At 37.7% G+C, this 26,785-nt stretch overlaps 6 protein-coding genes and 1 non-coding gene across 10 annotated transcripts in view; 2 read left to right on the top strand and 5 right to left on the bottom strand.

The window, feature by feature from the left end:
- Positions 1-1,683: 1,683 nt before the first annotated feature.
- LOC126594399 (fra a 1-associated protein) lies at positions 1,684-4,547 on the bottom strand. Its single transcript, XM_050260709.1, has 2 exons — positions 4,266-4,547; positions 1,684-3,222 (listed from the first exon to the last, which is right to left on the bottom strand). The coding sequence occupies exons 1-2, from the start codon at positions 4,460-4,462 to the stop codon at positions 2,844-2,846; spliced, it is 576 nt and encodes a 191-aa protein (XP_050116666.1). The 5' UTR covers positions 4,463-4,547; the 3' UTR covers positions 1,684-2,843.
- A 590-nt stretch (positions 4,548-5,137) lies between these two features.
- Positions 5,138-5,210, bottom strand: TRNAR-UCU (transfer RNA arginine (anticodon UCU)). The gene has a single exon. It is a non-coding gene; the product is annotated as a tRNA-Arg (tRNA).
- A 94-nt stretch (positions 5,211-5,304) lies between these two features.
- On the top strand, positions 5,305-9,270 carry LOC126594389 (putative pentatricopeptide repeat-containing protein At5g06400, mitochondrial). The gene is made up of 2 exons (XM_050260696.1): positions 5,305-8,854; positions 8,970-9,270. Exon 1 carries the CDS (start codon positions 5,359-5,361, stop codon positions 8,506-8,508), a length of 3,150 nt encoding a protein of 1,049 aa, XP_050116653.1. The 5' UTR covers positions 5,305-5,358; the 3' UTR covers positions 8,509-8,854; positions 8,970-9,270.
- An 86-nt stretch (positions 9,271-9,356) lies between these two features.
- LOC126594395 (iron-sulfur cluster co-chaperone protein HscB homolog) lies at positions 9,357-13,067 on the bottom strand. 2 transcript variants are annotated; one of them, XM_050260702.1, is made up of 8 exons: positions 12,641-13,067; positions 12,186-12,282; positions 11,991-12,080; positions 11,238-11,303; positions 10,735-10,803; positions 10,231-10,373; positions 9,761-9,881; positions 9,357-9,663 (listed from the first exon to the last, which is right to left on the bottom strand). In XM_050260702.1, exons 1-6 carry the CDS (start codon positions 12,988-12,990, stop codon positions 10,236-10,238), a joined length of 810 nt encoding a protein of 269 aa, XP_050116659.1. In that variant the 5' UTR covers positions 12,991-13,067; the 3' UTR covers positions 9,357-9,663; positions 9,761-9,881; positions 10,231-10,235. The 2 variants fall into 2 exon arrangements, with proteins under 2 accessions (XP_050116659.1, XP_050116660.1); XM_050260703.1 differs by having other exon boundaries at positions 9,761-9,841.
- Positions 13,068-14,104: 1,037 nt separating this feature from the next.
- On the bottom strand, positions 14,105-18,740 carry LOC126594392 (uncharacterized). 2 transcript variants are annotated; one of them, XM_050260700.1, is made up of 11 exons: positions 18,446-18,740; positions 17,697-17,919; positions 17,433-17,563; positions 16,765-16,873; positions 16,625-16,664; positions 16,320-16,409; positions 16,100-16,199; positions 15,844-15,980; positions 15,655-15,757; positions 14,760-15,409; positions 14,105-14,551 (listed from the first exon to the last, which is right to left on the bottom strand). In XM_050260700.1, the coding sequence occupies exons 2-11, from the start codon at positions 17,833-17,835 to the stop codon at positions 14,275-14,277; spliced, it is 1,776 nt and encodes a 591-aa protein (XP_050116657.1). In that variant the 5' UTR covers positions 17,836-17,919; positions 18,446-18,740; the 3' UTR covers positions 14,105-14,274. The 2 variants fall into 2 exon arrangements, with proteins under 2 accessions (XP_050116657.1, XP_050116656.1); XM_050260699.1 differs by having other exon boundaries at positions 17,697-17,928; positions 18,446-18,739.
- A 2,262-nt stretch (positions 18,741-21,002) lies between these two features.
- LOC126594398 (uncharacterized protein At2g29880-like) lies at positions 21,003-22,545 on the top strand. The gene is made up of 2 exons (XM_050260708.1): positions 21,003-21,747; positions 21,825-22,545. Exons 1-2 carry the CDS (start codon positions 21,421-21,423, stop codon positions 22,077-22,079), a joined length of 582 nt encoding a protein of 193 aa, XP_050116665.1. The 5' UTR covers positions 21,003-21,420; the 3' UTR covers positions 22,080-22,545.
- A 2,501-nt stretch (positions 22,546-25,046) lies between these two features.
- The window catches only part of LOC126594396 (agamous-like MADS-box protein AGL62), a 42,291-nt gene continuing 40,552 nt past the window's right edge, over positions 25,047-26,785 (bottom strand). The window contains exon 2 of one of the 2 annotated variants that reach the window (XM_050260705.1): positions 25,047-25,380. In XM_050260705.1, coding sequence (XP_050116662.1) covers positions 25,318-25,380 — 63 coding nt within the window. In that variant the 3' untranslated portion in view covers positions 25,047-25,317. Of the gene's footprint in view, positions 25,727-26,785 lie in introns of both variants that reach the window. The other variant, XM_050260704.1, reaches the window with a different exon arrangement.

The following is a 26,785-nucleotide window of genomic DNA, read 5'->3' as shown; positions in this document are numbered from 1 at the left end:
GATGGCCACTGAAGTGGAATGGACGGCTGGGATCTTTGCGCTTTGGAGGGTTTAAGGTTGGTAGGATATGACCGGCACGCCACAATGGGGTCTGACAACTGTAAGTACGGCTGGCAGCCGATTTGGTCATCTCGGGGGGTCATTGCGTGGGCTGGGCACTCCACCGCCGGTGGCAGGCCGTAGCCGGTGAGATTTCTTCTATTCCGGTAGAGAAAAATTAATTTAATTACCACTTTTACTCGTCACACCAACCACAAATTGAGTGATGATTTCCTTTCACGTGGCAGATTGAGTTGCGTAAATTTTAATCGCAATAAGAGCTTATTACACGTCATAGGCTTTCATTGGATGGTATATGTTGCCCAACTCACCGCGTGACATGTTGAACTGGTCCATACTTACTCCAAAGAAATCACGATTGCGGATACCATATAACTTAATTACATGGGTTTAGGAGAGGAAGAGTATAGCATAAGCAATAGGCATACTTAATCTCGTAGTCGTAGGAACATGTTTGACCGACTCCACGAGGTCGGCTGGTTTTCGTTGGTCAATCATGGCTTACAAAGTTGTGTTGCACCACTATCAGCCTTCTGGTGCTGGTATTGGTTGGTAGGGTATATGGAAACTTCGTACAAGACTTGCATAGTTGCATCTATCAATCAGAGGACTCCCCCAATCTCATTCCACATGAAAGTTTATTTATAATGTGAAACGAATCAATATGAAAGTTTATTTATAATGTGAAACAAATCAACATGAAAGTTTATTTATCTTGTGAAATGAATCAACGAAACATTAAAAGCGTCAGGCGTCGACCTATTGATGTGACAAGAGGAAGATAGACACGTAGTTGTATGCAACCAGTAACATTAAATTGTGTTTTGTTGTCCAATAGACAGTCAGATATAATGGTTTCATCTAAAATATTTAAATCTAGTTGCTCATGCGACAATGTTTTGCATGCATTGACGCATTCTAGGAACAGAGGGGGCGTTGAGGGGGTGCGAAAGGTGCAGTCGCACAGGACCCTAAATTTGAAGGGACCCCCAAAATTTTTGTCACCTAATATTTATATGTAATAATATTATATATTTAAAATTGCTTTTGTTATGAAATAATATTCTATATTCAAAAATTGATTTTGTTAGCACTTTAATCTCATCTTAAGTGTAATTTTTTTCCTTTCTAAATATAAAAATTTAGAGTACAATAAGATAGTTTGAGTGCCAATAATACACCATAAAAGATGGTATTTTTTCAATATTATCATATAATAATGTTACATATTCAAGTGAAACTTTAAAGTTAGAGTTTTTGAAGTTTGTTTTCTTGTTTGGTTGTTTAAGATTGAACTGCTTTTGATTATTTAGTGAACGTTATGTTTGTAACTTTTTTTTACTTATTATTAATGACATTTTTAAACTTGCAATCAGTAAGTGCTAAACTTTGTTTTGATTTAAGTGATTGTTTTCTAGCGTCAATACATTGTCCTACATTTTTTAAGACTATCTTAAGGAGGGGCGTTTTTATAAATTTCACATAGGGCCCCCAAAATCTCAAAGACGGCCCTGTCTATGAATAAACAGAAGATTCTTATTCAACATGAATATGTATATTTAATGTGAAGTGTGTGAAAAGGAAACAAGAAAAGCATAATATGTCATTGTCCTTAGACTCAGATGTCATAAAATTATGTACTTGAATCGAGAAAATGTGCCCTATCACAACCAATTTGTATACAACCACGTGTCTATCTCTCCCATCATCGATGAAAGAGGTAGACACATGGTTTCAAAATATACGATATGATCAGCTAATGCAATCAACAAATAAGATTTCTCTAAGAGCAAGTTCACTCCTAAAGACTTTGCGCCAGCACCCAGCGCATTTATCCACTCAAATGAACAGTGATAGACTCTAGTGAACAATAATAGATCAAAGCATCTCCACCCTTAAAAAAAATAGCCTAGTAAATTTATTAAAATATTATTATTTTTTATTATAAAATAATAAAAAAAAATAATTTTATTTTTAATTTTTGCCTTTATAAAAAAATAAAATAATAATAATATTATTAAATTATTTTATTTTCTCATCTTCCACACTTCCCTTCCTTTCCATTCCTGCACGCCATCCACCCCAGCACAGATAATCCATTCCCACCGCCGTCTCCAAACCTCCTCCTCCCATCCTCCGATACCGTTGCCCTCCTATCCTTCAAATCCCAAGCCGACCTCAACAACAAGCTCCTCTACAGCTCATACATCTCCACACCTCCTGTCCTTCAACGCCATCGCTTCGTCTTCCAACATCTCCACACCTCCGACGCCGTCGCTTCATCCTCCCGTCCTTCTCCCTTCATAGCTCCTTCCCTCTCGTCCTTCTCCCTCCGTCGCTTCATCCGGATGTCATATGCCCTCCGACACCAAGCTTTACGTCAAATGGACCGGTCCCAAGGTCTGTCAATTTTGGACTGGCCTGGAGACCAGCTTGGGCTGGGTGCCAGGCAATGGAACGGGTTGGAGTGGATTGGCTGAGTGCCAACCTTGTTTTTTGGCTGAGTGCCGGCCTAACCACCTCCCGGTGGAACTGCTCTAACATTACAGGAAGATGATTCATGCTAAAACTAAAACCAATTAGCAAAACCATTGCTTTATAAAGATGGACACATTATTCTTTAGATGGGCTTGCAGGACACAATCCTTCATAGGATCTTCTCTACTATAAACGAGAAATTTCATGTTGTATTCTATATTAAGGAGAAACGGAAAATACGATACTAACAGGGAAACGGATGTAGTCATTCTTCAAACACATCACGGACAATGGACAACTCTTCTTCAAACATCTCTCACCAACCCAGAGAGATCAACTTGTCCTGAATCGCCGTCACTTGCTTTAGGAAAAGCTTCCTGCTGACGATGACCTTCAATGGGCACCTCTCGCCTCCTAGATGGTAGTGGGCAGGAAGGTCCCTCATCAAAGATGTGTGGAGTCCCAAAAGCACTCAAGAAGCCACTCTTCAACTCCTCCGCTGCTTCAAAGAATCGGTTGAGGCCACCCATAAAGTTGCGTTCAATGTCTTCAATGTCACTTCGTAACCCTGGGAAGTCAAACGCTCCATGCTGTGATGACCCAAAGGTGACAGACCGTTTTAGCATCTCGTTGGTGACGTCATCTTCTGTGTACTCTTTGTTGGATTGCACCACTTCAACAGGCCTAACAACAACATAGTACTCAGCAATTGGTTCTACATTGGTCAATGTTATAGCAACGTAAAAACCGCCCATACTCAAACAAGGGAAGAAAAAGAAAAGTTTTTTGTATGTGCTAGATAGCTCCATTTACGTCCTGGAGGCTGCAAAAGACAGTTGGAGACATGGTGCTCATAAATGTTTCACTACAGAGGTAGCTCATCCTCGTACCAATATATTATAGTGTTCATCTTTAATGTCAATGTAACTGTTTTCGCACAAGCATAAAATGTTTTATCCACTGCTAAACCAATTCTACTCGCTTCAAATTAAACTCGGACAATTTATCACAGAACAAACAGCACAAAGAACTGCTGAAACTGATACCATTCTCAAACAAGAACCGCAAAGACCTATTTTGCATAACCGTAAAACGACCTCAAAGCATATTCATCTGACATAATCTAATGAACGCCACAACTCTTTCTGTATGCAGAATCAATACAATCAAATCAGAAGTCTTATGTGCACTCTTATTAACAAGAGTAAGATTCAACCAACCCTGCAAATAACCACGCGCTATTTATACTTCACTAACCTATAAACCTCGGGCACTCGAACAAGCTATACACGAAGGCATAAAGATTAAAGACAGGCCCATTCTAATCTCTCGTCTCATATTTCCATATATATTTTTCTTAATTATAAACAACATACAAATTGGATTCAATTTCGTACTGCGTTGTCATAAAACTACAGAAAAACCAACATTCCTATAATCCAACAAATATCATAAAGTTCAACATTTTTCTATCCTAAGGCATAAATCCCAACAATAACACCCCACAAAATCCTCAAAAAAATAAAAAATAAAAAATAAAAAATAAAAAACTAAAATTGACATAGATATGACAAAATTCTGCTGAACAATTAAATCCAGACTAAATCAAAGTGACATCATCAGACAATTTCTATCAATTCACAGAAACCCTAGATAAAAATATTCCCAATTTGTCATTGGGTTTTAGGGGAATGGAGAAATCGATGAAGAAAGAGATTGGGATTTACCGGCCGGCGCAGTCCCTGAGAAACTGCTCAGTCTTCTCGCACTTCCTCATGAACTTTCCAGGCTCCACCTCCTCAGTCTTGCACTGCGTCTTCACCACCTTTCTCGTCGAGCATCGCTCCCCATCCGATCTAGGGTTTATGTCAATCGCCGAAGAATTGCTGTCGCCTTCTTCGTCGTCCCTCCACACCCATCCCATCTTTCTTCTGTACCTCTCTGTTCGCGCCAACTCCAGAAAATCTCTGCGATTTTTGCTTAAGTCGGTGGAAGGTTTGGGAAGATCGATTCACTTCGGCTCCAAGGCTGCTTGTTGGGCTTTAATTGGGCGGTTGTGGGCTTTGTTGGAGAGGAGGTTTTCGGCCCGCCAAAAATGGATGCCATGTAGAATGACAATATCTCATTGGTGATACAGTCAAGCCGTTATTCTTATATTTTCTTTTAAGAAATGTAATTACATGTCACTTAGTACAACGATCTGGTAGTATTCTTTTTTACTCTAAAGTGAGAGGACCTAGGTTCGAATCTCATGGATGATAAATTCGATACCAAATTAAATTGCCTATTGTGTGGCTTAACCGAACTCCCCATCCTCAGTATACAAATATCAATATACTAAAAAAAGATAAGTACGTACAGTACAATGTACATTAATAATGAAATGACACGTAATTATCATTAACGGTATGTACGTATATCGCAATGACGATATTGTAAAACCGTTATTATTATACTTTCTATTAATATAAGTATGTACAATAATTTAAAAAATAACGTACATTAATAATAAAACAACACGTAATTACTTACGTACATATATCACATTAATAATGCAGCGAAACCGTAACAGTATAGAAAAAAAATATCAAAATTCCCGCACGCTCGGTGGGACTCGAACCCACAATCCTTTGATTAGAAGTCAAATGCCTTATCCATTAGGCCACGAGCGCCTTTGTTTAGTAAGTAAAATATTAATTTATTAAGCTCTTAGTTATCATCGTATCCGCTGCTTTCTTCCTCCTTATTTTCGTGTCGATCTATGCTAATTAAGAGTTTAAGACTGAAATCCCGCGCAGAATACAATTTGAACGGGGAAGCATGAGAAGCTTAATCAAACTACAACGCTTGTGTTCGAGCTCAACCTGCAAGATTATCCATTTCCGCTTCTCAAACGTGTACAAGATTGATCGTTTTGCAACGGTTGCTCAGCCATCAAGGCCTAATAAGAAAACCCACTCCAAACAAGCACCAGAAAACGGCGGATTTGGCTCGCTCTTTGCTGAAATTACTGAGATTTTGGGAGCTGAAAACGTTACTGCGGATAAAACCCCATCTGGGTTTTTTATTTCGGAGGAAACCCAGGGGAGGGTTGGTGAGGCTGGGGAAGATTGCCAACCTTGCACGCAAACTGTTTGTAAGAATGCCGAGGAGAGTGTACTGCAAGAAAGGAAAGATATAACAGGTTTGGAGGATGCACAGGTGGAAAATTTGGCTGAAAGTGATGTTAGCCCCGTGGTTCAGGAGGTTATGAAGATTGTCAGGGCGGAGAGTGGTTTGGTTTCAATGGAGGAGATGTTAGAAAAATTGGGTTTTCCGTTGGATTCAGATATTGTTGACAAAGTGTTGAAGAGGTGCTTTAAAGTGCCACATTTGGCTTGGAGGTTCTTCAATTGGGTGAAGCTCAAAGAAGGGTTTTGTCATACAACTAAGACCTATAACACCATGCTGTCTATAGCTGGGGATGCAAAAGAGTTCGGGATGGTGGAGAAGTTGATGGAGGAAATGGAAAAACATCTGTGCGGGAAAGATGTTAAGACTTGGACTATTCTCATCGCACAGTATGGAAATGCTAAGTTTATTGGCAAAGCATTGTTCTTCTACGAAAAGATGAGGAAAGAAGGTTTTGAACCAGATGTAGTGGTTTACAGGTCGATGATACGTGCACTGTGTAATACTGGAAAACCTGAAGTTGCGATGGAATTTTACAAGGAGATGGTACAGAAGGACATGGGACTTGACATAAATTTATACAAGTTGTTATTGAATGGTATAGCGAGCTCCGGCGATACTGCTTCTATTGCCTTGGTTTCAGATGACATGAATAGAGTTTCACAGATTCCAAAACACATTGTTTATGGTTGTGTGTTGAAGAGTTTCTGCATATCTGGAAGAATCAGAGAAGCTTTGGAATTTATTCGTGAACTCAAGAATAAAGAGGTTATGCTTGGCCCCGAGTATTTTGAGACTTTGGTGAAAGGACTGTGCATGGCTGACAGAATTACAGACGCTTTGGAAATTTTGGAAATTATGAAGAGGAGAAATATTGTTGATGGGAAGGTTTATGGGATCGTCATCAATGGGTACTTAAGAAATAATGATGCTGATAAAGCGCTAGATCTGTTTCATAGCATGAAAGAATCTGGATACATGTCCACAACTTCTACCTACACAGAACTGATGCAACACCTCTTCAAGTTGAATGAATTCCAAAGAGGCGGTGATCTGTATAATGAGATGCTGGAAAGAGGAGTTGAGCCAGATATTGTGGCGATCACAGCCATGGTTGCAGGTCAGGTTCGTCAAAACCATATATCTGAAGCATGGAAAATATTTAATAGTATGAAGGACAAAGGCATCAAGCCCACATTGAAGTCGTATTCTATATTCATTAAGGAGCTTTGTAGAATTTCAAGGACAGATGAGATTCTCAAGGTCTTTGATGATATGCGAGCATCTGATATAGTAATTCGAGATGACATATTTAATATGGCTATGTATCATATGGAGAAAAAGGGAGAGATGGATAACCTTGAAAAAGTAAAGCAGTTGCAGAGGATCTATAAACTTCATCCCCGAGAAAGAGAAGAGGTATCTAATAATGAAGCATCTAGGGGTGAGGAGCTCAGTACAGGGACGGACTTTAATTACTTACAACCAGCAAAGATGGATTGTACATTAGTGGAGCCACTTTTAAAGGATTATGATGAGCATCGTTTGCAAGAAATTTGTAAAATTCTGTCCTCTTCAACAGATTGGCCCTTAGTTCAGGAAGCTTTGAAGAATTCTGCTGTTGATTTCACTCCAGGACTCGTTGTGGAAATTTTGAGGAATAGCAGCATGCATGGTTTCGTAGCATTACATTTTTTTGCATGGGTAGGAAAGCAAACTGGTTATAGCCACACTACTGACACTTACAACATGGCTATCAAAACCGCAGGGCGCGGGAAAGATTTCAAGCACATGAGAAACCTCTTTTATGAAATGAGAAGAAAAGGTTTCTTAATCACACCAGATACATGGACAATAATGATAATGCAATATGGTCGAACAGGTATGACAGAGATTGCTCTGCGGATTTTTGGTGAGATGAAGTCTAGTAATTGCCACCCAACTCTCAGTACCTACAAGTATTTAGTCATATCTCTTTGTGGGAGAAAAGGTAGAAAGGTAGACGAAGCAATTAGAATTTTCAAGGAGATGATCCGTGCCAGTCATGTACCTGACAAAGAGTTGGTTGAAACGTATATTGGTAGTTTATGTGAAGTTGGTAAGCTCTCAGATGCCAGAAGGTGCATAGATTCTCTTCCTAAAGTTGGTTTTTCGATTCCTCTGAGTTATTCCTTGTACATTAGGGCTCTATGTCGAGCCGGGAGGTTGCAAGAAGCTTCAGCATTGATGGATGATGTTGGGGAAGACCGGTCAAAACTGGATCAGTATACTTATGGGAGCCTTGTACATGGACTTCTGCGGAGTGGACAATTAGAAGCAGCACTGGCCAAGGTGGATTCAATGAAGCAGGCTGGTGTAAATCCAACCGTCCATGTTTATACATCCTTAATAGTTCACTACTTGAGAGAGAAGCAGATAGGAAAGGCTTTAGAAATTTTTAAGGAAATGCAACATAAGGGTTGTAAACCAACAGTCATTACCTATTCTGCACTTATTCGAGGGTACATGAACATGGAAATGGTTTCCGAAGCTTGGGATGTCTTTCACAACATGAAACTTAAAGGAACATTGCCAGATTTTAGAACGTATTCGATGTTCATCACTTGTCTTTGTAAGGTGGGCAAATCTGAAGAAGCAATGCAGCTTATAACTGAAATGTTGGAAAGTGGGATTGTTCCGAGTGTGGTGAATTTTCGAACCATATTTTACGGGCTTAACAGGGAAGGTAAGCAAGATTTGGCTCGCACTGTAATGGAGCAAAAGTTATCCTTAATAAGAAGCCGCAAGGTGCTAACATAATTCCTCCTATTCCTTACTTCAAATTTGGAGGTGCTGGCAGCGTTGATATAGGAGTAGCAGGGTGACACTCTTCCCTCCGTTGCTTCAGATCTGACTACATTAGCTTTCAAGATTTCTCATTCTCTCTAGCTCTTCTGTGGCCAAGGAAACCAAAAGTGAAGGTGAAGCTAATGATGCGACAGAGGATCGGTTTTTCAAGATAAAGGATTTGAAAGTCTTTGGAGGAAAGTGAAAGCAAGGGAAAATGGGCTAGAAAGACTGAAAACAAGAAAATAAGAACGGTGGTGAAGATGATGATGACAAACGACGACGACGTGGATGACAAAGATGCAGACAGATTTGCAAGGTACTTCCATCAGTAGTTGATTACAAAATCATGCTTCATCTATGTTTGTTTATCTGATACATGTATGTATCCGCTAGTATATGCTTAAAGCTTAACCATTGCTTGTGTGCTACAGATATGAAAACTTACATGGGGAAAAAAGGAAAAATCGCCCTCACGTAATGCAGTTGCAGTTGCGGTTGCGGTTGCTGCTGCTGCTGGGGAACTGGTTGTGTCTCCATACCTGTACAAATTGAAATTGGGTCCTGAGGCTTGACCGATGTGGTTCTAAGGGTTCCAATGTAATTGAATTTCTGTCGGAGAATTATAGACTCGGCTGCTTGCTTGGGCAACAAGAAATTTTCTTTCCTACTTCAAAGGAATACCCGCATGAACGACATTTTGTCCTTCTGGTTTCTGCATGAATTTTCCTCGAATTCATATCGTTAAGATTCAAGAACTGCAGGTAAATTCCTCGCACGGACAAGATTCGTATTCTGTACATTGTTTTGGCTCCTAGACGTTGAGGATCAAACGAATTTTCGAAATGAAAAATTAATCCCGAAGCAATCAACTCTATCGTCCAGCCGAATCAGGCAACAACGCTTACAGCCACTGAATTCAAGTAATTCGACAGACACGAAATGTAACAAACATGAGTGATTATTAAGAGCTGCCTCTGAACCATCTTCATAAGATTACAGAATCATATGATGGAAAAATATTCGCAGCTCCAACAAATCTCAGCTCAATCTTCGTATTTCCAATGTTTAATTTATATCCAAACGACGTGGGAAAAATTTCAACCCAGGTCTTCAATTAAAACCTGGCTGTAAAGACGAACAATCTAGGCTCAGTTTACAGATTTCATTCAAAAGAAATAGGCCGAAAAAAAAATCAAGCATTTCTAAAATTTAACGTACTCACACTTTGTTGCGAAATCTTCTTGTCAATGGTGCAGTTAAACTTTGTTTGCTCAAGAACCATACTGTTTGAGATCCTAAGAGCCTGAAAGTTGCCGGATGATGGCCTCATTAGCATTATCCATCTGTTAATATGTTAACCATGAAAACATATAGATCCAATCTTTTCAAATAAATATTCACTTTACTACTTGACATTACAGGATGACAGCATAACCATATAAAGCAAATGGTACCCTCCATTCTCCCATAATCCCGTCGGAAGTGAGGTTTACGGGTCCATATCCATGAGGTCTCTGTCTGTGTGTGTGCTCTCGTACATTACCATGCCAAAGAGAAAACCATGCCCTTTCCCCAGGGGCATGGTCGTGAACACAGATATGATTATGCACCTTCTGCCCTATATGTTGACTCGTACACTCATTTTTTTCTATTGAAGATTGATGATTTAGCTAAATAGTTGCATCGTCTTACCTTTATTAGTGCTTCTTTACAACACTTTCATTTACACGCTCATAGTAAGTCATTCTCCGGATAGCTTTTAGAGCCTCTCCAAAGTTGCGGCTACGAAATGCGTTTGTAAAAATGTCGGACCAATGCTTTAGTTTCTCTTTCATCTAGATGAGCAAGAACAGAGATGAGTTGATAAAAAATAAAACGAATAAAAGGGCAATAAGGTCGACATTACGCATATTTTTATTGACAAAAGAGGTGAACTAAAAAGGTAAATATGCAAGCTCTTCTTCATGGAACTTGAGGAATCAGAACTGTTACAATAGAACAGAAGATCACAAAACACTAATTAACCTTAGTCCACTTAACTTTTTATCTTTTGGCATTTTCTATGTGCGATAGTTTTGAGAACCATGAACCTCTAGGAAATTACTCTACAAATTAGACTGCAAGCGATATGTGACAAGAATTGTCGTGTTCCTTCCTAATTATTCCCACATGTATGTAAAAAGTCTTGGTTCATACCTGAGATTGAATCTCATTCAAAGCCTGAGAGTCAGCAGCCTCTTCAACAGCTTCCCTGATTTCCAAAATCTGAACTTTCCAAGCCAGAAGGTATAAGAAAATCAAATTAATACTCACTCAATGACCCATCAACTTCAGCATATCCATCAAAACAAAAGAAAAACAACTCAGTGACTCCAAACGTCTACGGGAAATGTTTCCTCCAATATTAATAACAAAAATTCATTTCTTGAAGGAAAAGAATTCTAGAATAAGAAATTTAAGAAACCATCCCAATTGAAAATTTTACGACATAAGCTTCAACTAGATTACAAAATTTTCTGATGGATGATATTCGTCTCAAATATGTGCACTCCAAATATGTCAAATATCCATCAAGCTTACAGCAATAAGATCTTTACCATTTTTTCAGTCAATATTTCACTACACTCAGATTATGGGTAAAATTGCAAGGGGATAATAGGTTGTATAAATACAACAGGATTTCAACTTCTTCAAATCACCTCAGTTAGCAACTCTGATTCTGAAAGCGTCTCTTCTTCATCAACGTCCACACCTTCAAGCTTCAGCTGAAATAAATAAATAAATAAATAACAGTTTAATTTCAAAACTTGTAGAATATGAATAGCAAACACTAATAAATTGGATGATCAAGAAACTTTGCCTAGATGATCTTCTCGCCCTTATCTTTTTAATCATGGGACCCTGAAACTAAATGCAGTTACGGAAACCTACTCATAGAGGGAAATGATAATATACACACAAATTCACATCGTGAACTATTGAATGATAGGCTTATTCATCATGATGCTGTTGTTGCAAATGAAGAATGTGAAGTCATCCATGTTTTAACTAAAGAAAGTTGAGGTTCCACTATAAAATCAATTGGAAATATAAGTAGTAGCCCAACCTCCATAAAACCAATTGGCAATATGAGGAGTAGCTCAACCTTTTATAAGCCCATGCAAGGTCCCTCCTCCCATCAATGTGGGACTCATTCTCAACATGAACTATGCGTGTCAAGAACCTCTGTATCATGGTCACAACACCCACACACACACACATAGAAGCCTTTGTAAATAAATAAGTATTAGGGTCAGGATTGATATGTATCATACAAATATTTTTAGTTATTTACCAAGTAATCACATTCAATAAGACCCTTTTCTGCCAAACTAGTCCAGTTCTCAGAACATTGGTTTGAACGCAATAAAAATGCATCAAACGATAACCTCATAGGCAAAAATCACACTTACAATGTAAATTGCCCTTGCCAAGGGCTGGCTTAGTGTGCGGTATGCATCAATCACCCGAGCAGACTGTTCAGCAGCATACTCTCTTTCTTTCTATAACCATGGTAAACATTAAAAAAAAAAACATTTACTATATCCGAAAAGTGTTATCTTTTACATTTCCCATATGTTGAAAATTAAGATATGTATCACAAATACCTCTGATTTAGTATGAACAAGATCAGGGTGCAGTTTTTTCTGCCAGGCTTTATACTTCCCCTCCAAATCGTCCACTTTGGTATCGTACTTTCTCTCCCTGTTAATATTAATTTTGAAAAAAATTGAAAACAAATCCTTCTAGTTTGTGAGAAATGCTCAAATAAGTACAACAGAAACTAGCTTTGTTTTCCCATAACCACGCAGACAGTGACTAATTAAAGATTCAAAATTTTCCCTAGGAATTGTAGCTCGTTTGGTTAAGAGCATTCGCGCATACACCTGAGATCCCGAATTCGACTTTTTCCCCCACCCCCAATATATATTATACCAAAAGAAACAATAAAAAGTTCAAAACTTTCACCTTCTTTCTACCTCTCTCTCATTTTCTCAGCAACCAAACAGACAGAAATAACAAAGGGAGAGAAAACATTATTGTTAAAGCCTTAATTACTTACAGTCCAAATATCTGAAAGTAATCCACCGACTGATCCACCGGCTGAATGCACCGACAAGACGAACACAACAGAAACGGCACCGCTTCGGGCGAGGCACTACAGTTCCAGCACTTAGCGTCGGCTTTCTTCGCCGATTGGGAGCTGACGAAGCATTTCCCGGGAATTCTGTGATTCCCGGGAAAACCAAATCCGCCGAACGGGAAAAGGCGGCGGTCCGCTTCTACACTGGACGAAAAAAAAGCGGGAGATTGGAAATTTCTTGAGGAGTTGAAGGTGAAAAGAGCGGTAGTCGGAGTTAGGGTTCGCCGGAGAATGGCGGAGAGAGGAGTGAGCAGCTTCTTCGTCGACATTGTTGGAGCATATAGACTTGTTCAAATGCAACTTCCAAGGGTCTAACCGTTGGAGTGAGAAGTTGCTGGTCATTGGGATACAGGAGGAATTTGGCTCAAGGAAAAGGGTAAAAAGGGTAATCTCGGTTTTGGAGATGAGTCTAGGCCCTGGTGTTTTTAAGGTTGACACGTTTTTCATACATAAAGTCTTTACGATATTTTCAACAAATTCGACAAAGGCCAAAAAAAATAAATTATTTATAATTCGCAAGTACCTCTTTTTAATTAATATTTTAAAATAAAAAAAAATTAACAGACAATCAAAGTAAAAGAATAAAAAAAATCAAAGGAATAAAATCATAAGTAAAAAAAGGGCGTTTTGAAATGGATACTTCGGTTTTCAATTTCATTGATTAAATATCTATTTCTTTTAAGGTTTAGGGTTTTAAATAAATAAATAAATGTTAAATTGACAATTGTTCAAAGCGTCTTAATCAAATTTTGTAAAGGAACATATGTTTAGTCTAAAAAAGTTGGAAAAATGTAGGAGATTCTAATAACAAGAGTAGATTGTCAAACGCGTGAGCGTGTGTGGTAAGAGGCTAGTAATTATATAATTTGAAAGAATCAACTTGATCATATTACAATTCGACAATAACATAAATATTTTGTAACACTCTCAACATATATATTAGGCAAATATCTTATGTTGCTACACAAACCAGTAAAAGAACATTCATTTATAGAGAAATGATAAACGCACACCAATTTTTTCTACTACACATTTATGCTTAGCCATGTCCGTTGTTTCCGTTTTATTTATTCAATTTGATTGCCCAAAATGAAGATGAATGTTTGAGAGGCTAACGAAGATACGTGTGAAAATCAGATTTCATCTTATATTATCATCTGTATATTACATGTATGTATCAAACAAGAGTTTAAAAGGCTTGGGGGCCAAAGCAACTCCTACAATGAAGGAGAACAAGTCACTTGGCATAGGTTTCCTCAAGGATGAAGTAATGTGGAGGGAAACTTACACATCACGGACGTATGCACCCTTCGTGGAGGGGAACTTACTTGTCAAGGGCGTGAATTCTCGTTGTCGTTGAAGTTATTTTTCGAAAACGCAATATGTGACAAATAGATTTACTTTATTATTGTAGATTATTATTCCAGAATATCGTACATCCTTAATGTCTCCTAAAGCAGTATAATATATCTTTAAGCATCATATAAGTTTTTCTCATGGGTAACATGTTACAGTTACAGTTCAGCCTCTTCCCACCTCTTAAAAATCTGTCTTTAACTGATGCTGAAGCAACAGAACCGAAGCGCTTTTTGCTGCCTCGACTTTTTTGTTCTACTAGGGCGAATTTCTTGATCGCCGTTGATCTGGGAGTTCATGCGGTCGGAACGATGCATAGTATGATCCACAGCAGGTGTCTCTGTAGTTCCGTCATTGGAGGAAAGCAATGCAACCTGGTTACTGTCATGAGAAACCGAAAGTTCCTGCTCCAGGGAAGTAGGTAGTACTCTGTTAGGGTTAACATCCTTGGACAAGGAATTCGAACCTGCATTGCTGCAACGTAAGATGAATAAATGAAAACGTTAACCTTTTGGCTCCGAGATAAAATCAAGAGAGGAAGTAAAAGATTGATCATGGTGTCTTATCGTGATGCTAAATGAAGCAATAAAATATGTTCAAGGATAAGTTTATGAGCTAATTTTGACGTATATGATTTGCACCGCCAAGAAGAAAGTATGATCAGTATTATTGACACAATTACCTTGAGTTGTGAATGACAGAGCTATTCCTTGCAGACTCGGGCTGAGTCGTCTTGACAAACTCTTCTTTAGATGCTTCAAGAACATGTTCACCACTTCCACAAACTCCACCTTCTAAAGATTTTGGGTTGCCTGCATTATTTTCCTTTGGCGGGATTCCATTGGTGAAGCCAGAAGACGACCGCTTTTGAGCATTCAATCTATTTTGCCGAACCTTATAAATTACCTTTTCTAATGTTCCTAGAGCTTGCTCCACTTCAGAACTGACCAAAACATTTCCCTTTCCATTTACACGTTCCCTTTCAACAACTCTGTTGGGTGTTTGAACCTCATGTCGCCTGCTTTCGTCGCTCTCTACCTCCTCAATCTCATCAAATGAGCCTCCTCGTATAACTTTTGCAACTTCTGGAGCCACTCCACTTGCAGGGTGATCATTATCGACTTTCTGATCCACATCTACCAAACTCTCATCCGTCTTATCTTTTACCAGATGTTCTTCCGAGAGACTGAATGTATCATTATGTAGCTTCTTTTCTTCCAAAGCCCCATTTGATTTATTATGTGAAAAAAGAGCCTCACGTATATGAGAGTACAGTGGGCCACTCAAGGCCTTACTGTAATCGTCATTGCAGTTAAGCTTAGAAGACACTACCTGTAAGTTCGTAGGAGTGTTAGCATTAGAAAATGTGAAGAAACATAAAATAAAAAAAAATAGAATCCCATACATTAGAATGAAGGGATGCTTGCATGCAGTTTCGGCAGAACGCCCAACATGCAACCTCAAGAAATTTCCCTACCCTCCCCTTCCCTTTCGAAATATCTCTTTTGAGTATATAATTTTTTGCACGTCTATGTATCTTTAGCTGCATCGTTTATACTAAATACGAAACATATAACCTTTTGGTAGAGTTTGAGACCATTGCCAATGAGCTGCCTCGAGATAAAATTTAAAAGGGATGGCGGGACGAAATCCATCTTTATATCCGTACTTGATATTGTCCTACAATAATAGACGTTCTTCAAAGCTTTAATTACAAACCACAGAACAAATTCAACAGGTATTATATTCAAGTTGCCATGGCTTACCGAAAGTAACTTCTTTCGTTGGTAACCTTCTGCAAAGCAAAGCCACCCACCATATCTATCCTTACAGCATCCTTTGCTCCAGCAGTAGCCTCATTGGTGGGACAATGAGTATCATCAATGCTTTCCAAGTCGGAGATCTGAGACGACATTTGCAATAAATCAGTTTATTCAGGTTTCTATTTTTGAATTGCAGGAGTATAGGGAATATGGAAACCAAAATAAATATTGAAGCCAAATGATTATTTTGGTTACCAACCGATTTAAAGAGCACAACAATCAGATCATCTTGGAAGTACTCAAACATAAAATAGTGTACAGCTGCCTCCCTAGCTGAAAGTGGCCATGGAATTTTCATCCTTTCTTCCAAAAATATAAACAAAACTCAGCATTCCATATGGAAATATTCTCGGCAGTGAGAAATCAAATAAGAAAATTTTTAACACATGATATAGTTTTATGTTTTATCTTAGACAAACCTCACTAAAGATATCTGTTCACCGATCCTGACCTTCTTCAAACATTTGCTAGAGAGGATTTTGAAAGTTGGAACTGTAGACTCAGGCCACCTGGAGGAAGTTAAAATAAACCCAATTATTGTCTAAATGAGTTAAATTCCTTCAGTACAGGTCTTTTAGCTCCTTAACGACACTGTTGTTGCAAACTTGTAGCCCATTTCTCACAGAAAACAAATTTTTCAGTATAAATTCCATCAAGCAGACCATATCTCATTACAAAATATATGCATAAATCAAGTGCACATGCAGTGATTGAAATGACTTACCATTTCTTGTAAAGGTCTGACTCCCACGAGATGCATAAACCTACAACAAAAGGAACCTTGTTTGTCTCAAAAACACTCTTTTAAAGTTCAATATTTGTTAATGAGGCGTATGAACTTTCAAGTATTTTGGTTTCACTTACAGACATCTACAGGCCCGTCTACATAGCCTTCAGCAAGTAATGTATGAAAGGGACTGCCTTCAATTCCCTCACGATACATCACACGGAACTCTTCATTATCGTGTTTTAACTGTAAGCAGAAGTATATTTTGAACGTCAGTGTCATCACACAGGGGTCACCACGCCTTGTTGATTAAAGAATAGAAAAACCTAATAATCATTAATATAAATGAAATAACATTTAATGACTACTGATCAACATCCCAATTGAATAAACCCCCTTAAAATTTCAAATATATTGATGTAAATGAATAGCATTAAATTTCAACAACAATAAAAACCATTTTCCAAACAAGCGAAGGTCAAAAATTAGAACTTTACAATGTTCATGACGATGTTAAGTTTTAGAAGTTGTGCGTATTGAAAAGAGAGAGTCAGAACCACTTTCCCTTTGTGCATGATAACAACAAAACTCAGCAGCCTTAATTCTCTCACTTATTAAAACGAAGAGAATTGATTCTACAGAAGCAAATTTATAGTTGAGGCCATGAGGGAGAGGCGCGCACATACACATACACATACACACACACATATATACATATAAGGGATGGAGAAAAGTATTATAACTACGAAAACAGTTACAGAGCAAAGCAGGATTTGAAGAACATAATGCAGATTCGATAACATACTTTCCATTCGGGTTGGGTTGTGGTCTCACAGGTTTTCAATCCCTTGTCATTAACAAGGGAAGCGCTCCTTAACATATCCAGTAAATTGGATACTTCAGCCGTCTTTTCTTCAACCATATTCTCATTGCATCCTACAGGAGCCATAAATCTAAAATTATTAAGTGTTCACATATTTCTTACATCACTTTAAGACATCAGTGGCGCATGATTGGTGCCGGATTAAATATGTCAAACTCAAAAAGGAATTTGTTAAGAACTAGCAACCTTCATTTTCATTTTCCAAAGAACGAATCAGCTGATTCTTGACAAGGGTTTTTAATGCTTCCTCATCACTTAGACTAGGAGATGCCAGTGTCCTGTCCAGCCTCTCCCTGTACTGAGTGATCTTTTGCGGTTTCTTCATCTTCGAATCTCCAAAAAAATGCGAAGATCCCTCGCTAAGAAAGTTATGCTATCAATCAAGCCAGATATTCCCAATATTTTGCAACTTCATTCCCTTAACATATAATTATATACAAAAACAAAAATTAGAGTCTGTAATAATCAAGAAAAAGCTTCAAATATCACACGTGCCAAAAAAAAAAAAGACAATCACTTAACCTTTCATTAAACAAACTGTTATATATTGAAATTTATAAGCATATTGAGCAACCACAAACATTCAACTCCAATACTTCTTTTGAGTATTCCATATTGGGTATTCAGGTTCAATACCAATACCGGTTTTTCTTATTGCATAGAACAATGTTCACTCTCTCTTTTCCGTAGTTTAGATGAATTTAGCGTAGATTATCGCTCGTATCAACAAATTCCAATATTCACAACAACAACAAATTCAGTTTTGAGCAGCCGGGGGATCGAAATAAAAACACAAAACTCTAATTCGAGTGCCTACACATATAAACATCGGATGAAAATCAACAAAAGAACAAACCAAAACAGCAGCAGAGATAAAAAAAAAACGATAAAAACCCATAAGAAATTTCAATCAAAAGTTTGAGACTTTAACTCACAGGAAGCTCTGTAACCAGATGCAGTGGCTGCCCAGTTCACAACTGTGAAGTCTGAAGAGAACCCAGAATTCGAATACTGAAATCTTGAGGATTTTGTGCAGATCTCAATGGAAAAGTAATAATTCGGAGCACTGAAAAGGAGAGAAGGCCAGCTGATTTTTTATACCCCCGGACGGATTTCAAACATGGAAAAAATAGGTCCTCGGGCGTACCGGATTGCAGACGCATAGCAGAGAGCTAAAAGTCTAAAACTACATGCTAAAAAACATATCATAAATTAAAAATCATATTTGTTTTTCTTTTTATAAAATGATACTGGGTAGAGGGTTTTTGATACGTAACATTTTTATCGAATTTATTATCTTAAGAGCTCGTTTAGAATTGCATTCAAAATAATCGAAAGCGTTTAAAAAAATATGTTTTTAGGTTTCAAAGTACTTTAAAATTTAAATGTTATCGAGAAGAAGCATCAACTATGTGTCTTTTGCATGCAGTACGTTAAGCGTTTTTTCGGGATTCATTTGTATTTTTACTAAGAATTGGTTCCAAAAATAATTTCATCAAAAACGTTTTCAACCATTTTAAAAGCACTTTTTAGACAAACTAAGAAAATAAAAAGTGAATTAGGGGAGACAAACAAGCGTAGTAGATAAAAGGAGAAAAGAAATAAATGGTTACATGTATGGTTGAACTATTTTAGAGATTGTTGCATCACATTCACATCTAAATATACTTGGGGCTCATTTACTTATTAGTAATGCAAAATGAAAAGAAAGGGAATGGATTCCGTCCTTTATATATAACCGACAATGATATTACTTAAAACCCGTAATTAAATAAATTAATTTCAGCAATTTGATTAACCAGGGGGAGGTGTTAATCCAATTCTCTTTCTTCACCTTGTCTATTCCAAAGTGAATTGATTCTTTAGTTTCTCATTACTTAGTAAGTAAACAAACTCTATAGTATTTTTTTCTTTTGTCAGTTCACCTAAATAGAGCAAACTATTTGGCATATATTTAAAAAATTGCTATTAAAATTTCAAAAAGCTCATTATTTACTGTTTACAAATATATTTTTCCTTCAAATATTAATTTTTTGCAGTGAAAAATAATAATTTTAAAGTAACAATTATCAATATTTATGTCAATATTCAAAATCCGTGGGGTGCAATGCATAAAATACAGTTGACATGGTGATGTTGGAGGTGGATTGTGTGCGCTCCTATTTCTATACTTTTCCCATCTTATCCGGTGTAGTCATGGTTAAGTCACGTCAACATTTTATATTGATTTTTTATAAAAATAATAAAATAAAAAGTAATAGGGATATAAAATGTTGACGTGACTTAACCCGTGATCACATAAAACAGGAAGAGATGAGAAGGGTATGAAAATGGGGGGAGCAGACAATCCATCTCCGGTGATTTTAGCAAGAGCCGAGAGGGTGTTTGACACGTTGATTTATTCGTCAACTAGTTATGGACGTAAGACATTCATTGACGTGGCGGTGAGGTGCGGTTGGACGGAATAGGAAGCCACTACTAGATTCGGTCCCCTACGCGCAATTGAAGCAAACCATGGGTGTATTCAATTGGAACATTTTGCATTGCCTACTAGTTAAGTTAGGTAATAACGTATTTTTATTGTATAAATTTTTATAATTGTTTAATTTTTTTCAACTATTATTTAATTATCATTTTTGAAAAATCATTTAGTTATTTAAGGTTTTAAATAAATCGGCAGTTTACTATGCATATGTTACTTGCTATTTATATTATCAATTTCTTGCATAATTAGTGTATATGACTAAACAACATTTGGCTCGAATGATGCTTTGTAGAGAGGATCTTCCAAAAAAGATTAATAAATCGAACAATTTTGATTATGTTTTTGAACCTCAACTTTTTTTATGATATCAGAGCAAGTTGTATGTAGGAAGTCCAAAGGCGATGCATGCTCCACATTACCTCTGTTTGTATTGTCCACACGTTTGGCTTGAAAATCGCCACACGCGGGGAGTGTTGAAAATAAATCTCCAATTCATGAGGAAAATGATTTTGCATCTACAATAAACGTACGTTATTCGCAAGAGCTGAATATAAGGCGGAGATAAATATTATCCTAAACTCTATTGAACATGTTATAGTATTGCGGAAGAAATACATCATTGTACCGTAGATGATATTCTTACCTAATAAGGCATTTGAAATCTAAGGGCCTCAACATGTTGGAATAGAATGTTGTGAATAAGGTGAAGTTCTTACCTAATACACGTGAATGTTTCCTGGTGTGTACATAAAACCAAAAGAATGTTGTCGTTGTGAGTCGGTGAGAAAAACAAATCGATTTCTTTCTCACTCGCATAAAAATAAATAATAAAAACACAAAACAGATGGATTTTTCGAATATTATTCCATATGTCGGATAGAATAAAAGATTTGGATGTTGAGCATGTGACTGGAATCACTGGATAATTAGATGAAAAGAATCTGTAAAATAATTTGAGGATATGCGCACTCACATTTCTTATATGCTTAGTTGTGTCCTCCTTTTGATAAGATTAAAGAGAGCATTGACAATGAAAGAAATGAGAAGTGATATCCGTGCATCATTTTTCTTTTCCTGCACATACCAAATGAGAATTGAGGGATAGAAATTAATAAACTGTGGTGCGCAACAAGAGAAAAGAAGTGTGCGAAAATTACGTAAGATGGAAAAAAAATGAGAATTTAGTCGAAAGGAAAGGAGCAGTTCAGAAGAAAATGGTGAAGAAGGTTATGTTAAGACAGTCTCGGTGGGGAAAGGAGCAATGTAACAAGGAAATGGTGGAGCTCGTTTGAAAATTTGGTTGTGGACCTTGTGGTGCCGGGCGGCACGGTGATGACAGTGGTGGCAGCTGTGGAGTCGTAGCAGTTCTGTCTACGGAGGGGGGAATAGAGACGGAGACAGAGTAAACATGATGATGGTGATGTAATGTGTGAGAAAGAAAGATGTGATCCTAAAAAAATTGACTGGTCACAGACTATGGACCAATTTTTCGTTGAACTAATGTTAGATGAAGTGCGCAAAGGAAATAAGGTTGGTCGCACTTTCAAGAAAAAATCATGGATTACCATGATCACATGCTTTAATGAGAAATTCGGGTTTCAGCATGGTAGGGCGGTATTGAAAAATCGGTACAATGTGTTCAGGAAACATTACAGTAGCGTTAACATTCCGCTTGATCAAAAGGGTTTTACTTGGGATGAAACACAACAGAAGGTGGTGGCTGATGATCCGGTCTGGAACAAGTATATCCAGGTATATTTGAATTGTTCTTGATTAGTGATTTAATGGAGACATTCTATTGCTCGTACCTTACTTTGTTATAAATGCAGGCACATCCCAGTTTGCACATGGACAGAAATAAAGTTATGTCATATTATTCCGATTTGTGTATCATGCGTGGAAATGACGCTAGATTTTTGAAAAAGTTCCATCAAGCTGCAATCGAGCTCTTTACAAGGGAACCATTGCCAAGAAAATTTACGGAGATGCTCAGAAGAAGTCAATGGGTTGAAGTGATGTCAAGAATTTTTCAGATCAAAAGGAAAGGCACGTCCTGTAAGCACACAAACCTTACAACAGTCTAAGAAACCATAAAGTATGGATGGAGTTGCGGCCAATGCTCTAGGAGATATGGCAGTTGCAGAGTAACCGTTGAAGAAGAAACTGAAGAAAGAGGCATCTGTATCCCTAGAGAAAGTTATTGATGTCCTAAATGCTATTGACATTTTGAAGGATGAGAAGAGAGCCAGGACGTTTTTAGCATTGCACCCCGCCCTGCGAAAGAAGTGGTTGTGGAGAAAGCTTCGTCCATAGTGATCTATCTTTCTTCCTCCTCCCATTACCTTTACAAGGTATAGTTTTGTATATCTCGTAAGTCGTAAATTGGGCACATTGAACAATGCTAGCAATATTTGTAGAAAGAGCTCCTTGCTATACAATTATACTTGCTTTTTCTTCAAGTAAAAGTCGTGAATCAAGCAAAATTCTAGTCTCTATGCTAGTACTGTCAATCCTTTTTCTTCCACAATTCCATTCCCTTGTGTTCTTTCAGTGTGTCCTTGGGACGAATTCTTTTCCATTGTGACGGGTACACAGACTCGGAAGAGGCCTATCCACAAATGGGATATTAGCAGATGGGGAGGGGGAGGAGTTTTCTCTGAAGTCCAATGAACACAGAGACTGTAAGATTCATAATCAAGTATAACATATGGCAGCGGAATAATACAAACACATAACCAATATAACTACTAACCTGTTGGAGACATGTCGAAGAGTACAAAGGATCTTCTGCGACTCTTCTTCTGCTGTATGTAATTATCTCAGTGAATGGGGCCTGAGCTTTAGGGTTGTTTGCGTAAGAAGAGAGTGCAGGGACCCCAAGTATTTATAATATCAACAGCAGTAATCAATAAGGACACTACCCATTGTGTGACTCCTTATTAATCTAACTTTATCACTGTTATCACTTATTATTCATATTCTATATAAGAGTTGTAATTCTATCATGACTGTTTAAGCTACAAACCTTAATACATATTCCTTATCAGCTTACAAACATAGTTACTGTTAATCTCTAATAGTCTCACGTGTCTATAATAAGATCCATCCAAGTGTTTAGCTCTCTTTAGAACTTACAGAGACATCATGCAGCCTAATTACGCCACTAATAAAATCTTCTAACAAAATAGCCACACAGGTCTTGGTGCAGCCCATTGTTTGCAAGGCCGGAAATAGCATATGTTGTCGCAAAAAATTGGGAGGTCAACAAAGAAATTTTGCTTCTCCTGATGGATATTTTCAACGAGATTGAGACTTGACTAAAAAAAATTCGCTTCTGTCGTTGATGGAAATTGGAAGACGCGATTTTTCTTTCCAACTTGAACACCAAACTCCAGAGCCTTAATGAAACAAGACATCGATCAGCCACTTCAACTTGCAGAAGTTTTCTTTATATCATGCCTTTAGCTCCTCTTTAGTTCATTAAAACTCTCTCTGCAGCACCGATCTCCATATTACTTTAAGCATCAGTAACAAGCGTTACACTCTTTCCGAGTGACTCAAGTAATCCATGGAGACAGTTAACGAGTTAAACCAAGAAAACGATCAACCATGCCAAATTAAATACCAGTTTGGGTTAAAATTGCACCGAACAATATGATGTTTAGATGAATGTTTATAATTTGTGTAAGAATTACAGGTTAAAAATCAGAGTCTGCAATAAATAAAACTGATCCCAAAATTACGAATGCGAACCTGAAAGAAAAAATGCCAAGAAAACTATATAACTACTACATCTAATTGTCAGACTGATTGTAAAATAACGAATACAAACAATCCTCAATCCGAGAAAACCAAAGCAAATGCGCGCTAATCCTTATTGTCAACACCGTTGCCACACTTATATTCCACGTCTCTCCATGCGCGTTCTTTCATTCCACTCTCTCAGTTTATTCAGCATTGTGTCAAATAAAAACCGATACACTGCGTCAAGTTTTCTGGCGTAGTCAAACCATTTGAAGATAGCCCACCAATGAACCTTAGAGCATTTTTCGACGAGCTCTAAACCCGTCTCCAGTTGTGCTCTGAGATTCTCTAATTCCTCATTTGAGTTACTGATTCTTCCGCGAATGGTGTGAACGGTTTGCACGATTTGAACTTGTCTAGTGTGTTTTCGAGATCTCCGAAGGTGTGCTCAAACATCCTAGTCTCGCCCCTGGCCTTCGCTAGTACAACAACCACGTAGAGCATCCTAAGGGACCGAACCACTTTTTTAAGAGCATCCCAATTCCCTTCTTCAATTCGGTCCTCCTCAGCCGCCGCCATCGTCTCCGTCGTAGTTTGTGTATTACTCTCCTCTCTGAACGATTTGAACAATAGGTCTAAGTCGTAGCACAACATTTATGTCCGTCCTTTAAAATTGTTAGAAATAATCTGTAATTTTACAAATTATTACACTAGTTGTCCTTACGTGTATTAAATTATCAAGTTAACAATTATTCATTTACGGGAACTCTTTGGTCATAGGGCGCCAAATTGATGTCAAGTAGGTCATTTTATTAACAATGTTGAGATTTTATTTAGTACTTATAAAAAAAAGTTCTTATTTATTGGCCCTATTGTACTTGTTAATTTATACGGTACCGATATTACGTTCATGTATGTAAACGAAAAATAGGTCAACTACGAGTATTTAAAAAAAAAACAAACGTTAATTTACATTTTTACGGTAAACAAGCAAAATAGACACCAAAAAAGAACATCGCTTAAACTTCATTAATTAATTAGTAAAAGAAAAGCACACCCGGAAGAGATCATTTATTGGTTTTTTATTTGATTGATAAGTATGCATATGAAAAACTAACACACTTATTAAGAATTGGCTACAATAATAGAGGAATCTAATATTGTACATGGGTTATAATGTGCATCAAGTGGTATATCAATTTCGTGTGTCTTACAAATACTCTCGGCCTGTATTCCCTTGTATAAAGAGAAAGCGAAGTTTTCCCTTCTTTTTTGGTGTTGGAATTGCCCGAGAATTCGACTGCCGTAATATTATTGCTATCTGTAGGATTCCAAGGTACGATTGCGATTAGGGTTTTACATACACATGCAATTTCTTACTTAATCCCTTAATCTAATTAGTTTACAAAAGATTAAATACTCTATATATGCAGTAAAAAGAATCAAACGTTTAATAACGACACTTGTACAAAAGGTAGCCCTAGTCAATGAAAGCTCTCCTTTTCCTCCTTGAGAAAATAAATGTAGAACTCGATAACAATTGTAACAAAATAAGTAATGCATCACGACGCCATGGTCTCACATCAAATAATGCCTCACAACCGATTCACGCATTTCCATCTCATCCAATTGCGTAATTACCTTAGCCTTCAATTTTTCTAATGAACTCTTGAACTGCTTCAGTTCATCTACCTTTTTCACATTCTCGATTGGCTGATCCCACCAAAATTTGCTCGCCTCGTCCTCCTCCATCTCCTCTGTGTCTTTTTCAAGATCTAAGCCAAGATTTTCAAGATCTATGCTCGTTTTGGACACCATACAAGATTCCATTGAATTGGACTCGATTATACTACTGCTATCTGTATCATGATCTTCAGCCTCAGAACTATCATGCATAGAGATGTATTGGCGGCCATGCAAGGCAGTGTTTACGCGTTCAAGGCGAGAGAGGACAGAATCCACCGATGGGTGGCCAAAGACGTACAGCCTGCCATACGGAGAAAAGACACTGACGGCCACCTCAGCGCCACACAGACCGCTGAGTTGACAAGCCTTTCTGAAAAGACCGCCCCTCCGCTTCATAAACGAGACCAGCCGGGAATTTGGTTTCTCTATTTTCTTGATAACAAGTCTTCTTTAAACATGTTTTTGATTTGGAAGAGCGGTACTGATAATGCCTGGCATATCTCTAGCAAAAATGGAGCGAGTTTATGGAGTTTGCGATCTTCGGTAGGTTTGTGCTTGGAGAAGAGGATATAAAGGAAGAGATTGGAGAGCCCTAGAGTGGGATATATATACACGCACTAGCGGAGCCAATGCGGGGGCATTAGGCTGCGTTGACCTCAATAGATTTATAACTTATCCCTTTAAAAAAATATTTGATCCCTTTAATAAACTTTTCAAGTTGCGAGTCCTACCCTCTTCCTTTCTCACGCTATCAGAAAAGTGACTTTTCCCAGAACCCATTTTTCACGCAATTACGAAAGTGAATTTTTCCAGAACCCAGTCCACACTAGAAGCCAGCGATCTCTCTTGTTCTTCAGGTTGCGTTCTTCTGGCCTGGCTTCCTTCCTCTGTTAAGCTTCTCTTATCTAAAATTTCATTATTTATTTGTTTAGGTTTTTAAATTTGGGGAGGGGAGAATTTGAGCGAAAGAGGGGTGGGAAATTTGAAACCATCATAAGAAAAATTGAATCAATTCACCCATGTTAATTCCTGTATTGTAATTCTAAACCAAAATGAATGATAACAATATAAGATTTTAACATACGATGAAGTTGTAGCAGGAAAAAGATAAGGCAATCAAATGGAAAATAAAGGAATAAGACAAATTCAATCACATGTAAAATGAAATCTGAATTGCATAATTGAATGGATTTATAATTGAACCCAAAGGAGAAACAAAACAAACGGGAAAGGGGAGGGACAACTGAGAAGAGTGAAGGGATGAGGTTTGCAGTGATTGTGACTCTGTGAGACATGTTTATGGGTTTGATTCAGTGGGTATATTCTAACAGTGAAGGGATGAGGATTGGAGGGATGGTGT

Source organism: Malus sylvestris, chromosome 12 (assembly GCF_916048215.2).
Source record: "Malus sylvestris chromosome 12, drMalSylv7.2, whole genome shotgun sequence".
In the NCBI taxonomy this organism is placed as follows: Eukaryota; Viridiplantae; Streptophyta; class Magnoliopsida; order Rosales; family Rosaceae; genus Malus; species Malus sylvestris.
This window is presented reverse-complemented; position numbering and strand designations above follow the sequence as displayed.

Excerpts from the sequence above, each read along its gene's own strand:
- LOC126594399 (XM_050260709.1), bottom strand. The coding sequence starts at position 4,462 with ATGGGATGGGTGTGGAGGGACGACGAAGAAGGCGACAGCAATTCTTCG. Across the intron at positions 3,223-4,265 it reads CTCAGGGACTGCGCCGGCCG|GCCTGTTGAAGTGGTGCAAT; the intron begins GTAAATCCCAAT and ends TGTTGTTGTTAG.
- LOC126594389 (XM_050260696.1), top strand. The coding sequence starts at position 5,359 with ATGAGAAGCTTAATCAAACTACAACGCTTGTGTTCGAGCTCAACCTGC.
- LOC126594395 (XM_050260702.1), bottom strand. The coding sequence starts at position 12,990 with ATGTCGACGAAGAAGCTGCTCACTCCTCTCTCCGCCATTCTCCGGCGA. Across the intron at positions 11,304-11,990 it reads TGGCAAGGGCAATTTACATT|CTGAAGCTTGAAGGTGTGGA; the intron begins GTAAGTGTGATT and ends TATTTATTTCAG. Across the intron at positions 10,804-11,237 it reads AATCAGAGTTGCTAACTGAG|ATTTTGGAAATCAGGGAAGC; the intron begins GTGATTTGAAGA and ends TGGAAAGTTCAG.
- LOC126594392 (XM_050260700.1), bottom strand. The coding sequence starts at position 17,835 with ATGAAGAAACCGCAAAAGATCACTCAGTACAGGGAGAGGCTGGACAGG. Across the intron at positions 17,564-17,696 it reads TTTGGAAAATGAAAATGAAG|GATGCAATGAGAATATGGTT; the intron begins GTTGCTAGTTCT and ends TGGCTCCTGTAG. Across the intron at positions 16,874-17,432 it reads CAACCCAACCCGAATGGAAA|TTAAAACACGATAATGAAGA; the intron begins GTATGTTATCGA and ends TTCTGCTTACAG.
- LOC126594398 (XM_050260708.1), top strand. The coding sequence starts at position 21,421 with ATGTGTGAGAAAGAAAGATGTGATCCTAAAAAAATTGACTGGTCACAG. Across the intron at positions 21,748-21,824 it reads TCTGGAACAAGTATATCCAG|GCACATCCCAGTTTGCACAT; the intron begins GTATATTTGAAT and ends TTATAAATGCAG.